The sequence below is a fragment of the Phytophthora infestans genome, genomic scaffold (assembly GCF_000142945.1).
Source record: "Phytophthora infestans T30-4 supercont1.16 genomic scaffold, whole genome shotgun sequence".
In the NCBI taxonomy this organism is placed as follows: domain Eukaryota; phylum Oomycota; class Peronosporomycetes; order Peronosporales; family Peronosporaceae; genus Phytophthora; species Phytophthora infestans.
The window spans coordinates 1988248-2000131 of record NW_003303743.1 but is presented as its reverse complement, the minus strand read 5'-3'; the positions used below and the strand labels follow the sequence as shown (position 1 = coordinate 2000131).

Sequence of the window (11884 nt, the reverse complement as noted above, 5' to 3'; positions counted from 1 at the left end):
TCCAAGCAGGGCCCTGATTCAGCACTCGGCTGCTTGTGATTGGCTGGCGTGAGTTCCTATCAGTTCATGACCCACGTAATATTTCGCTCGGCCTGGTAAGATATCGCGCTTTTTTTAGGGAGATGAAGGTTGGCTTCACGGACAAGAAGCCCGAGAAAGCCCTCCAGCGTGTCCGCAACGGCGAGACTATGCCTCACGTGGTGAGCATCTCTCGTGTGCCTAGGTCAACGTTAAAACGCCACAAAAAGGCCCAGGAGAGTAAAAAGGAGATAAAGATTGAGCGCATGAGGCCAGGCCCACCTCCACAACCTCCTCTTGATTGCGTGGGCGATATCATAGCCTGGATTGCTGCTCTGCAGAGAAGAATGCTCCCTGTTAGCTCGTGGGAAGTGCTGGAAGTTGCTAATCAGCTCCACCACAAATTTCTGGTAATCTGCGGTCTGTCACCGATCTTACTTGCGGCTGGTACTATCGCGTCTTACGCAGACACCCGGAGCTTAGTATGCGACCGTCTGAACCACTATCGCGTGCAAGAAGCGGCGTTACTGTGTTGGGTGTTTAAGATCTATTTTATTGGCTTGCTAAACTCGAGATTGAGAACAAGCTGGATCGACGTCGCATTTGGAATATGGATGAGACGAGTTTCGTCAGTGAACACACGTCTCGCACTGTCGTAACTGCTCGTGGATCGTTCAGCGAATGGGAAGTAGCTCCAGAGACCTTGTTTCATCTATCCGTTGTCGCTGCAATTGGTGCGGGAGGTGATGCTACAGCTCCTCTATTTATCTTGCCAGGCAAGCGTCTTCGGCGTGCTACACTAGGTGGATGCGCTAATCCCGAAGACTGGCATTATAACAGCGCCAAAAGGCTTTCTCAACAGTGCTATTTTCGAAATGTGGATCAAGCATTTCGTGGACAACCTTGGTTCTAATATCGAGCGCCCCGTAGTGCTGGTTTGTGATGGCTGCCCTTCGCACTTCAGCTTTGCAGCTGAGCGGCGCGCTGAAAAATTGGGTGTTATCATGGTGCGGCTTCCTCCAAACGCAACGCATCTGATCCAGCCTTTAGATGTTGCAGTGCTCAAAAGCTTCAAGGCCGAGGTAATCAAGTTCATGCGGCGCATCTTGCTGCGCTCTCCCGACCCGAAAATCTCTAAATAGGAGGCCGTGTTGATCGTTAGCAGGGTCTATCAAGAGAAGATTAGCAGTAACAAAACGGCAGCTCACAACTGGTTTAGGGATTGTGGTAATTTTCCGTTGGCTCTCCCTAACATGTTGACTCGGCTACGAAAGAGTGACTCAAATGGAATTGTTCGCAAGGAGCTAGGTGAAGCAAATTGACCACGTGTACGTGATGACTGTAGACAGCAGATCCTTGCTCTGCCACCGTCACCAGCTCGCAAGAAGAGCTCGCGAAAGACGGTTGATTCAACAGAAAGGACTATTCGGGTGAAGGACATGTTGCTGTCTCCACCACGAAAGAAAAGACGCCCGACCGACCTGTCAACAGAACAGCAGCAAGATGAGAATGTAGCGCCCACACAGGAGCCCATTCAACCAGAAGTAAGCGTCCTGCTGCTGTTGCTCGCGGTCGACAGTGCAGTCGTCAGATTTTATATAGTTTTTCTATAATGTCATGAACTGATAATCCAGAAATAAAAATATCTTCGCCAACTTTTGACCAGCACTATTACAGTTAAAACGGACTCGTTTTTATGTGAAAGGCTAAGAGAACCTTTTGGCATCTCTCCAATCAAATGCAAGAAACCAGAAGGTCAAAGGACAAATAGGTTTTTTTAGATATGGATCTTGCCGCTTAACTTCCCCCCAGTGGGCCATCAACTGATAAACCACGTTATAAAAAATTGGTTCCAATGGATTATAATATCTGAATTATATATTTTGGTCGAGTCTGAGCTAATATTAATCCAACATTTTATTTCACAGTCCTGCGCACAGCCACCCAGTATCAGGGCTCTGGAAAACCCCAAAACCTTGAAATATCAGGGGTGTATATAAATTGCATATAATTGAATTTTTAACACTTATCCCTTCACCAATTCTTTTAATTGTATGCAATTACTTCATGAATTGGACGAACAGAATGATTGGCTTGCACCGTGCAAGCCAACCATTCTGTTTTGCACGCAGCAGCAATTTTCGACTTCATCGCGGACTCTCATTCTCCAACCCCCCCCTCCTCAAGATCTCTTAAGCCTACACTGCGCCGCTTGTCGTTACGGACCGACGTGATTCCAGCTAGCTCATACTTTCCGATCCCGTCTGAAGAGCGACACCACCAAGCAGTTTCAAAAGCGATTGGCATAGTGAGTGTACAGCACGGGTATGCCCTTCTATAGGATCGGACATACCAGCTTTCTCGAAGCACTTCCGCTACTACATTTAGACGTCAAAGTCCCAAGCACCGAGCAGCTAGCTTCCGTTTTTCTTGATCGTGCGTACAACAAGTCAATCAAGATACTCAAAGTCGCTCTGGATGTTACCTTGGTCACGGATGGATGGACATACATCAATGGCCTTGCTGTTGTGAACTATGTCGTCGTTTGCGGGGAGTACACTTTTTTGGAGAGCGTCTACACCGGTACTTTAATCGCACGATGCCGAGTTTTGGCAGCGGACATTGAGCGTACTATTGCCATATACGATTTTCTCGAGGTCGGCGCCATGGTGACAGATAATACTAGTGCGAACAAGGCCGCTTGGAAAACTTTGTAAGAAAAACGTTTCTCGAAACTTTCTTCCACGGCTGCGTCTGCCACGGCCTACATTTGCTAGTCAAGGACATCGTAAAAAAGAGGAAATGGATGGATACGTTGCAGAGTGGATGTAAGGAAATGGCTACCTTCTTCAAGAAGAATCATAAAACGTGGGCAGCTTTCAGCGCAACTTGAAGAGAAAGATCTACAGGTTCTCGCTAAGCCAGGAGACACAAGATGGGGATCCCTGCTGAAGTGCTTCGAGACTGTGCTGGCTGCAGAGTCCATACTATTCTCTCATGTGTCAGCCCGCGGATGCCTGAAGGTGAAGACAAAAAAGCAAAGAAAGCCCCGCCGTGGCGTCCATACTCTAGTGACATCGGCTGGATTTGTGCTTCGCTTGAAGAAGGCGATCGCCATCCTTAAGCCAATTTCGAAGGCGCTAAAGTTGTTTGAGAAGAACATACACCAGTTATGGAGGTGTACCAAGTTTTTGTCGACCCACCGAACGAGCTAAAAGCTACAGGACTCACTGCAGCCGAGTACAAGAGCTTGGATGCGCTCGCCAGCTCGCGATTTGCGTTTATCTACGGAGATTCTCGCGGCATTGCGTACCTGTTAGACCCACGCTATGCTGGGATTGACATGGATGCTTCTCTTCGCAGCGCTGTCGAGAATTTTGTTGTACAACGGCATGACGATGAGAAAGCGGACGCAGTGATCGTGGAGCTGTCAGCTTATCATCGGCATGTCCGAGATCTGATAGTAGCGCAACCGCGACAATGGGGCCTACTCTGTGAGCGCAAGATCCCGCTTTTCGACTTCTGGTGTGGACTGAATAATCTCCCATTGTTACAGGACATAGCGCTGCGTCTGTTTCGTTGCGCGGCTTCTAGCGCTGCGTCGGAGCGCAACTTCTCGGGTCACGCTTTCATTCCCTCTAAACTTCGCAACCGGTTGGCACCTTATCGGGTGGAGAAGCTAGTACATATTTTCTTCAATGCGAAGAATATTTGTGATGAAGACATTGAGCGCTACTCGCATCTGGAAGACTCACTACGGGTGTTTGCAGAGGAAGACGAGGAAGAGGACGCCGGGATGAGCAACCAGAGCGAGGATTTTGTGTATTGCTAAATCTATTAATAGAATGTAGTTACACCGTTCACGCTAATTAGTCATACCCTGACTAATTGTGGTGCACCGATCGAAGCACTATATACTGGGATTTCAGCTGTCCATTTTGTAAAATCTACCGGTCTAATTTTTAAACCGAGCATACTGGAAACAAAGAGCTCGATGAGATTTGCTCAAAACCGGTCTTTTTCTAAAGATTTGATCATTTTTGTCGAATATCCCGAATTTGTGATGTCACTAAAGTGCAAATCCACGACTAATTGCGAGCTACGACTAATTAGCGTGAACGGTGTACTGAAATATTTGTTTTCTAAATCTATACAAATTTCTAATTAATGAATTTAACAAAAGTTGACACTCTTAACTCACAAACTTCACAGTAGTGATTTTGCTCTGCACAGCAGGGTGGCTAACAGTGTTTGCAGAAGACCATTGCAGAATGCCGTGGCTTTCCGCCCCCTATATCATACTAAGCGCCCAATCAACGACTGCAGTGCACTGTACAAAAGTACGTCGGGGGTTTGATGCGATCGTTTACAGTTCTTCGGCCCGTCGCCCCCTGTGCAGAAGCAAGGAAATTCAAGAGCTATACCTGAGTGGACCTCGACCGAGTTCTGGAGCTCGAGGCGATATATGCTAATTGATGGATGGACTAGATCTGGATTGATAGAGGGATAGTAGGTGCGTGAATGACTGATGGGTGGATTAAAACAACATGGGTGGATGGTTTTTTTAATAATCCTCAATAAAACCTTCCTACAAACTGTCTGGGTGGGAGGGTGGTATAAATGGTTTTTGATTCGACCAATTCATCCCTAGTCCAGAACCCTGCCCAGTATCGCAAGACGTTCGTGCTCACGTTGCACACCGTCAACGTGCAGCAAGGCAAAAACGAGCTCCTGAGGTATTTAACAACAATCTTGTTGTTGTCCAAACAATGGCTGGCGTTTCAGCGTCTAGAATTTATGCTACAATGCTGATTAACGACGAGAGCACATTAGTGATCCAAAAGGGCATCGCCAACGCTAAGCCTTCAATTCGATCGAAATTGCTCGCTAAGAACAAGAAATGAGACGTTGTTTAGGATGCTAGAAGACAAAGAGTTCCACTACAAGTTCGAAGTTGATCCCGATTCTACAAGGCCACGCTACGTAATGTGGGCTCATCCAGCTACCACAACTATGGTACGAGACTTTAGGGATAATTTTATCCTCGATTGTACCTACAGGACCAATCGTTTCCAAATGTCTCTCTTAAATGCGATCATTCTTTCAGGACTAAATACCATCCTTGTATTCACGCAAGTTTGGTTACCCGGTGAGGTATAGCCTGACTTTACGTGGGCACTTACACAATTGAAGAGTCTCATGGAGCGACATTATGCACCGCTACCGAAAGTCATCGTTATCGACCGCGATTTAGTGTGCACTAATGCAACAGAAGCAGTGTTTACCACGTCGAATAAGATGCTATTCCATTGGCACATCCGTCGTAATGTGTTAATGCACGCAAAAAAGTAAAAAAGGCGGTTTTGCACAAATAAATGAGTGAGGAGAAAAACATAAAATAATTTTCAGATTATACTTCAAGGATAAAGTAATGAGTTAGAAGTATTATAATGCTTATTCCTTATTGCTTTATATTCTCTGAAATTATTTCATTTCAGAGGTAAGGAGGGATGCGACTGTCTTTAAGAACCTTACCTCTCGACGTCGAAAGTTACGCCATACGAAAATATCTATGTCGTATTTACGACGTACGGCGTGCGACAATAGAAAATGGCTCGAACAATACTTTAATCAGTATATTTTCAAATTGATAAGATGCGAGAGGTCACAGGGAAAGTGAGCAGAGACACAACAGGGGTGGGGATGAGGAAATAGATACGGGTCAAAGGGATACAGAAGGAACACAACTGCCAGTCATTCTAGAATGCGCAAGATGGCGCGCATCCGGGCCAGTGCCCGTGGAAAAACAGACGCCGTAGCCGCAGTGGCTCGAGACATCGACTTCCGCCATTTGTGGAGTCAGCTTCGCGGAGCCGGATGGACGTCCAAGCGACCCAGCGGCATGCAGACAGACTGGAGGTATGTGAGTCCTGATGGTGTTCATTCGTTTGTTGGCTAGGACGCGGTTGTCGTGCATGCTATTGAATCTGTACTGCTAGAAGACGTTGATGCTGATGATGTTGAGAGCGCAATCGACGCGGTGGATGAAGATGTTGAAGCGGCTGAAGTTGTGGAGATTGGTGACGGTGGGAGGGCCGAAGATGATGCGGATGAAGACGTCCGCCCATCCCAGATTGACACTAGCGCCAAACTCTCCCAAAACACGCTGAATGAACTCTTCGGATCTGAGAGCGACTCAGAGGTTGAGCTCTCGCAGGACGCTGTGACCAGAGCATTTGACGTCTCACCTGGCGAGCTACATGCAGCAGACTCCCAGCGAGATTCTGATGCCAACCTACAGCTTCTATCGGAGGTGTCAGGGGCTGAGAGCGACGGTGCCCAAGTAGATGTTGTCACTGCAGAGCCGACCCGCGTGCTCCGACCGCGAGTTCATGTAAAGAAGGACGTCAACTACGTCCCTGAGGACGAGAACCTGAGCGCCTACGAAAGCTTCAGCTCTGACGAAAGCGAGAGTGGCGAAATCGTGGATGATGACGACGACGCCAGCTCTATTGGTAACGAAAGCGATGACGTCGTTACAGAGAACGACGCTGTGGAGATGGACAACGCGTTCGTGCAGTCACTTCAGATTGAAAACGGCACATTGCCGACGAGTGCAACGCAGCAGCGGTCTGCTGCTCTACGTGGGATGACCTGGTCTCTAGCGTCGGGGTCGTATGAGGAAGACGTACGCCCCTACCCGGGGCTCAATATGGAAGACGCGGAACCAGTCCTTGAGTTGCGCAGCCAGTGTCATTCGCCTCTGCTGACGCTGTTTTATTTCTTACCAAAATCTTTGTGGGCTAGAATCATGGAGGAGACGAGCCGATACTGCCAGCAAAACATCGAGAGACGCGCCCAAGCCATCCTTACCCAACATGGACCTCGTCAGAAAAAGACACTGGCGCAAGTACGCCGCCGATTGAAGGCAAAAGCTGGCTATCAGACACACGAAGTAATGCATGTCATTGGCCTTCTCATCGCTCGAATGCTGTGCCCACAGAAGAGAAGTTTTGCAGCTCACTGGTCAATGACGGAGGACGGTGCAGTACCAGCAGGTTACTTCGGGCGGTTCATGGGACGCAACAGGTGCCAGGAGATTCTCCAAGACTTACACTTCGTAGATGACGAGGCCGATAGCACACGCGACAAGCTGTGGAAACTTCGCCCAGTTATCGACAAGCTGCAGCAGCGGTTTCTGTCTGGATGGACTCTCCCTGCTGTTTTTTTCCTTTGACGAAGGGGTGCTTCCATCCACTTCTAGGCGCAACACTACTCGCATGTTCATGCCCGATAGGCCTCATCAGTACGGGTCGAAAATGTTTATGATGTGTGATTCGAGAACCGCCTACTGCTACAGGTTCGTCTGATGTTTTTGCTAATGTCGTATGTGACGGGTTCGGTACTGATATCTGACTGCCTATGTCGTCACTTACTAGATTTGAGATGTATGCTGGAAAGCGCAACGCAGGAGAAGGTAGAGACACTTCATTTGATCACAAGACAGGTGCTGCAGCAGTCGTCCGAAACATGAAGATGATTCTGGAGTCAAAACAGCGTCACCCGTGGCATCTTGTGGTTGTGGATCGTTTCTATTCATCGATTCTGCTGGCCATCGAGTTGCTAAGTATGAGTGTCTACGTGGTTGGGACTATAATGTCCGATAGACTTGGATTTGACAAACAAGTAAGAGAGCATCGAAAAACTAGACCTGCGGCTATTCCTCGAGGCTCCTTCCTGGACTCCCGTTCGACGGCAGTCCCAAGCATGGTAGCGTTTCACTGGTGGGATCACAAACCCGTGCACTACTTGTGCACAGGCTCCGCCATGACAATCTCGTCGATCCAAAGAAATGTAAAGAGGGTTGGGCCGGAAACGGTCCCATGTTCGGCAGCTGTCAATGATTGCCAGCGCTGGATGGGCGGAGTGGACGTCCATGACCAGCTCCGCCTCCAGAGATTCTCATTGCAGACGTCTACAAGGTTCACCAATTATTACACGTGTTTGTTCTTGGGGTTTGTGGCTTTAGCGCTAGTGAATGCTTATATTTCGCACAAGGAGACGGCACGACTGGCTGGCACACCTGCGATGTCTCGTGGCGACTGGTTTTGCATTCTGCATAACCAACTACTTCAGCTGAAGGCAGCAGACTTTGCTGGTGTGGATGTGACGCCGCCTGCCAACTCCCAGAAGCGCAGAAAAACATCTGTTCGGCTTTCACATGCGCTCGAGCAATCAGAAGACTGGGTGACGGTGAGTGGCGTACAGAAGCGTCGCTAGCGATCCTGTAAGGAATGCGTGCTGCTGCGAAGCAACCCGAAGAAGAAGTCGTATGCAACCACGTTCTTCTGTGAGCGCTGCTCTGTTGACTCGGCGAAATGCTGGCTCTGCAACAAAATCCATCATAGCTTCAAAGGTGAAGCCAAAACGTGCTTCGCGATCTGGCACGAAAACTTTGAGTGCGGACAAAGCATTCCAGTAACATTGGGCAAGAAAGTAGTGCTCCGTCGACCTGGACAAGTGGCTGGGGAGCGGAAGAAAACGCGCCGAGAACTGGAGCTCCACGAGGACGATGCAGAAGGTAAGGAATGTGAAGCTGATGAGGTATAATTATGGCGCGTGCGCATCTGTAATGGTGTGATGAGCAACGTCCAGGATGACTGCTTGTTCTAGGCAGGCCATAATGTATAGTTTCTTGCATTGATGTGCAGGATTCATGGTACAACTGTGGACGCCTTTCTTTTCTTGATCGGGGGCAAGTTACGACATTTAGAGCAGTAGGAGCTTACTTATGCTGTATAAGTGACGACATTGCTGAAGAAACCTGTTGAGAACTTATACGTCTTCCCGCGTGCGGTTATGCACCTCATATTGAAAAGAAGTAAATAGCTGTGGAGTAAGTTACGACATTAAAGTACCGTGAATAACGCATTTGGTGTCTCAAAATTCGGGTTAATAGTGATGTGCTAAAATGTACATCAATCAGGGAGCCCGAAAAAATACTATGCGTAAAAATTAATCCTAATTTTTTAATTTAATTATTAATTTATGGCTGTCAACAACGGTTAGCCTGCGCTGAATTTAGGTCGCCTGATCTCGAACGGTCGTCTTCAAGAGCCGCCGACGAGCGTTCTATTGTGAGAGCGGCGTTCAAGAAACGCAATTGCGCACTACGTCGACGTCGCGTACATCCCGCCAACGTCTAACGAGTGTGAGCGCTTCTTCCTTCTCGCTAAGCTGGTGCTGTCTGATCTACGGAAGCGAATGTCTCCAGCCAGGCTCGAGATGATAATGTTTCTGAACTACAATCGTGACTTGCGAAGTTTTGCAAATAATTGAATTATTAATTTTCTCAGCTCACATCGATGTATTAATCTAAGTATTGCATTTTCGGGCTCCCTGACATCAATGCGTTAGTTCAAACCTAGGGAGCATGTAAGCAATGCGATGCGTTTAGCCGCTGAAGTACATACCACGGACTTGCTTATTTATGTCTTCTTTTGTTTATTGAGCACGTATACATGTAATGTGAATAAGCCAACGTTTATTCTGATGCTATCTCTTGAAGTCATAGTCCGATCCATCGGCCTCTTAATGTGCCGCCTTTGTCGATGGCGTTCTACTCGAAGCTGCTGCCAGCATGCGACGTCGTTCACGGGAGTACCAATGATTTTTTATGGCATTCTCACATCGACCTGGCAAGTTCTCCGCAATCAAACTCCACTGCGTCGAGTGCGCTTCAATAGCATCAGTTAGGATCTTCTCTTCGGCGTCTGACCATGGCTCCTGTCCAGTAGCAACATCAATAAAAAATATAAATGCTCAACTGTTTCGTGAACTACTGTAGAGACTCATCACCGTGTTGATCGTCGGGTCCAAGTGGTTCAAGTATCGCTCGCGACACTGGTTTCCCATCCTACCAGGTAAGAACGCAGCAACCTGCAAGAGATCCGTCGTCAGTACGCCTTCCAGTCCACTCATCACGTCACAGACTCCTCACCTCCGTCCACTTCCGCCCCAGCTCTGCCACTTTCTCGACCAGCGATTGGTCCTCACTCGGCGTCCACGTCCCTTTGCCTTTCACTACCTTGCTATCCAGTGTCCGGTACCATTGCTGAAGACACTGCAAGTCTGTGCGTCCAGGCAGTTGCGAGGCAATGAACAGCCAGTTCTTCGCTCCGTGCATCGTCACTAATGCCTGTAGTTTATCTTTCTCGGCTGCTGCCCACCGTTGCGGCGGTGCTCTCCGGTGTTTTGAGCTCTTATCCGCTGTCTTCCTGGCCAACACGAGACAGCGATTTTTTACGTTCTCTGCGCTCTTCCCACTGAATTCTGTTGCTATTCTTGTCCACTTGGAGCCCATTGTTCGCTGCAATTGTAGCAGCCTTTCGTCGTCTTTTGCGCTCCACATACTCGACGCTGGAGTTAGCGACGGCGCCAGGTGGTTCACAAACCTTTCGCGACATCGTTTGCGGTCGCGGGAAGGAAAATACGTAGAAATTTCACTCCAGTTACGACCGCCAAGTTGGTGCACCAGTTTCCTGAGCTTATCGTCCTCCTGCGGCGTCCAGGACGAGCGTCGCGCAGGAAAAACTGCCGAAGTGGTGCAGGTTGAAGACGAGTTGTGCGATAAGCTCGTAGGCACCTTTGAAGTCGTTTTAAGCTGCCGTTCTTGCTGCGCATTAGCGAGATGATCCCCTCGCTGGATCAGATGCTCAATACGCTGCTTCTTGGTCCCCAAGTCGCTCGTAGCAGCAGTCGCTATCTCTGCCTCATCTAGCCTCTTCATTCATGACAGAAAACTGAGAAGTAACGCTAGGACGACGTATAGCTACGCCATCGTCGCCACACAGACAGTACTTAAGGCCATCACGACAGATTTTTAACTACACTATCGAGTCCACCACACTATTCTAATGTCGCGCACACAAAGTCCCTCTCTGAACCATTGGCTGGCGAGCGCGTAGCTTGTAGTCGCCTTGCTGGACCTCACTCAGGAATCTCCAAGAGAAGACGACAAGAATGGCTGCCAACATCTCCAAGAAGCGTAAATTCGTGGCCGACGGTGTGTTCTACGCCGAGCTGAACGAGCTGCTGCAGCGTGAGCTGTACGGCGATGGCTACTCTGGAGTCGAGGTGCGCGTGACCCCCATGCGCACTGAGATCATCATCCGTGCCACGCGCACCCAGGAGGTGCTCGGCGAGAAGGGCCAGCGCATCCGCGCCCTGACGTCCGTCGTGCAGAAGCGTTTCAACTTCCCGGACGGAGCCGTCGAGCTGTACGCCGAGCGCGTGGCCAACCGTGGTCTGTGCTCGCAGGCCCAGGCCGAGTCGCTCAAGTACCGTCTTCTTGGCGGTCTGGCCGTGCGTCGCGCTTGTTACTCTGTCGTGCGTTTCGTCATGGAGGCCGGCGCCAAGGGTGTGCAGGTCATTGTGTCCGGTAAGCTGCGTGCTCAGCGTGCCAAGGCCATGAAGTTCAACGAGGGCTACATGGTGAAGACCGGTAACGCTTCGCAGGAGTACGTCGACACGGCTGTGCGTCACGTTCTGATGCGCCAGGGTGTGCTCGGTGTCAAGGTGTCTATCATGCTGCCGCACGACCCTACGGGCAAGCAGGGCCCCAAGCGCGCTCTTGACGACGTTGTGACCATCCTGGAGCCTAAGGAGGAGGTGCACCGCCCCTACGTGGAGCCCACGGCCCCCGTGGTGCCGGCCGCCGCTGCCCCCGCCCTCGTGGACCCGGTGTTCCAGCCCACCGCTTAAGCAGGAGCCTAATTAATCCTATGGAAACGTCCTTCTCTTCCTGAACCATACAATAATCGTTTAGTCTGTCCATCAGTTGCGTTCATGTTTGTCTTTGAGGACA

The 11884-nt window shown here is 49.4% G+C and overlaps 2 protein-coding genes across 2 annotated transcripts; one reads left to right on the top strand and one right to left on the bottom strand.

Annotated features, from left to right (window-relative positions):
• Positions 1–9609: 9609 nt before the first annotated feature.
• PITG_08960 (myb-like DNA-binding protein, putative) lies at positions 9610–10807 on the bottom strand (the record flags this gene model as incomplete). The annotated part of the gene is made up of 3 exons (XM_002902954.1): positions 9610–9804; positions 9877–9957; positions 10019–10807. 3 exons carry the CDS (start codon positions 10805–10807, stop codon positions 9610–9612), a joined length of 1065 nt encoding a protein of 354 aa, XP_002903000.1.
• Positions 10808–11015: 208 nt separating this feature from the next.
• PITG_08959 (40S ribosomal protein S3-3) lies at positions 11016–11856 on the top strand (the record flags this gene model as incomplete). Its single annotated transcript, XM_002902953.1, has 1 exon — positions 11016–11856. The coding sequence occupies one exon, from the start codon at positions 11041–11043 to the stop codon at positions 11779–11781; it is 741 nt and encodes a 246-aa protein (XP_002902999.1).
• Between the last annotated feature and the right edge of the window lie 28 nt (positions 11857–11884).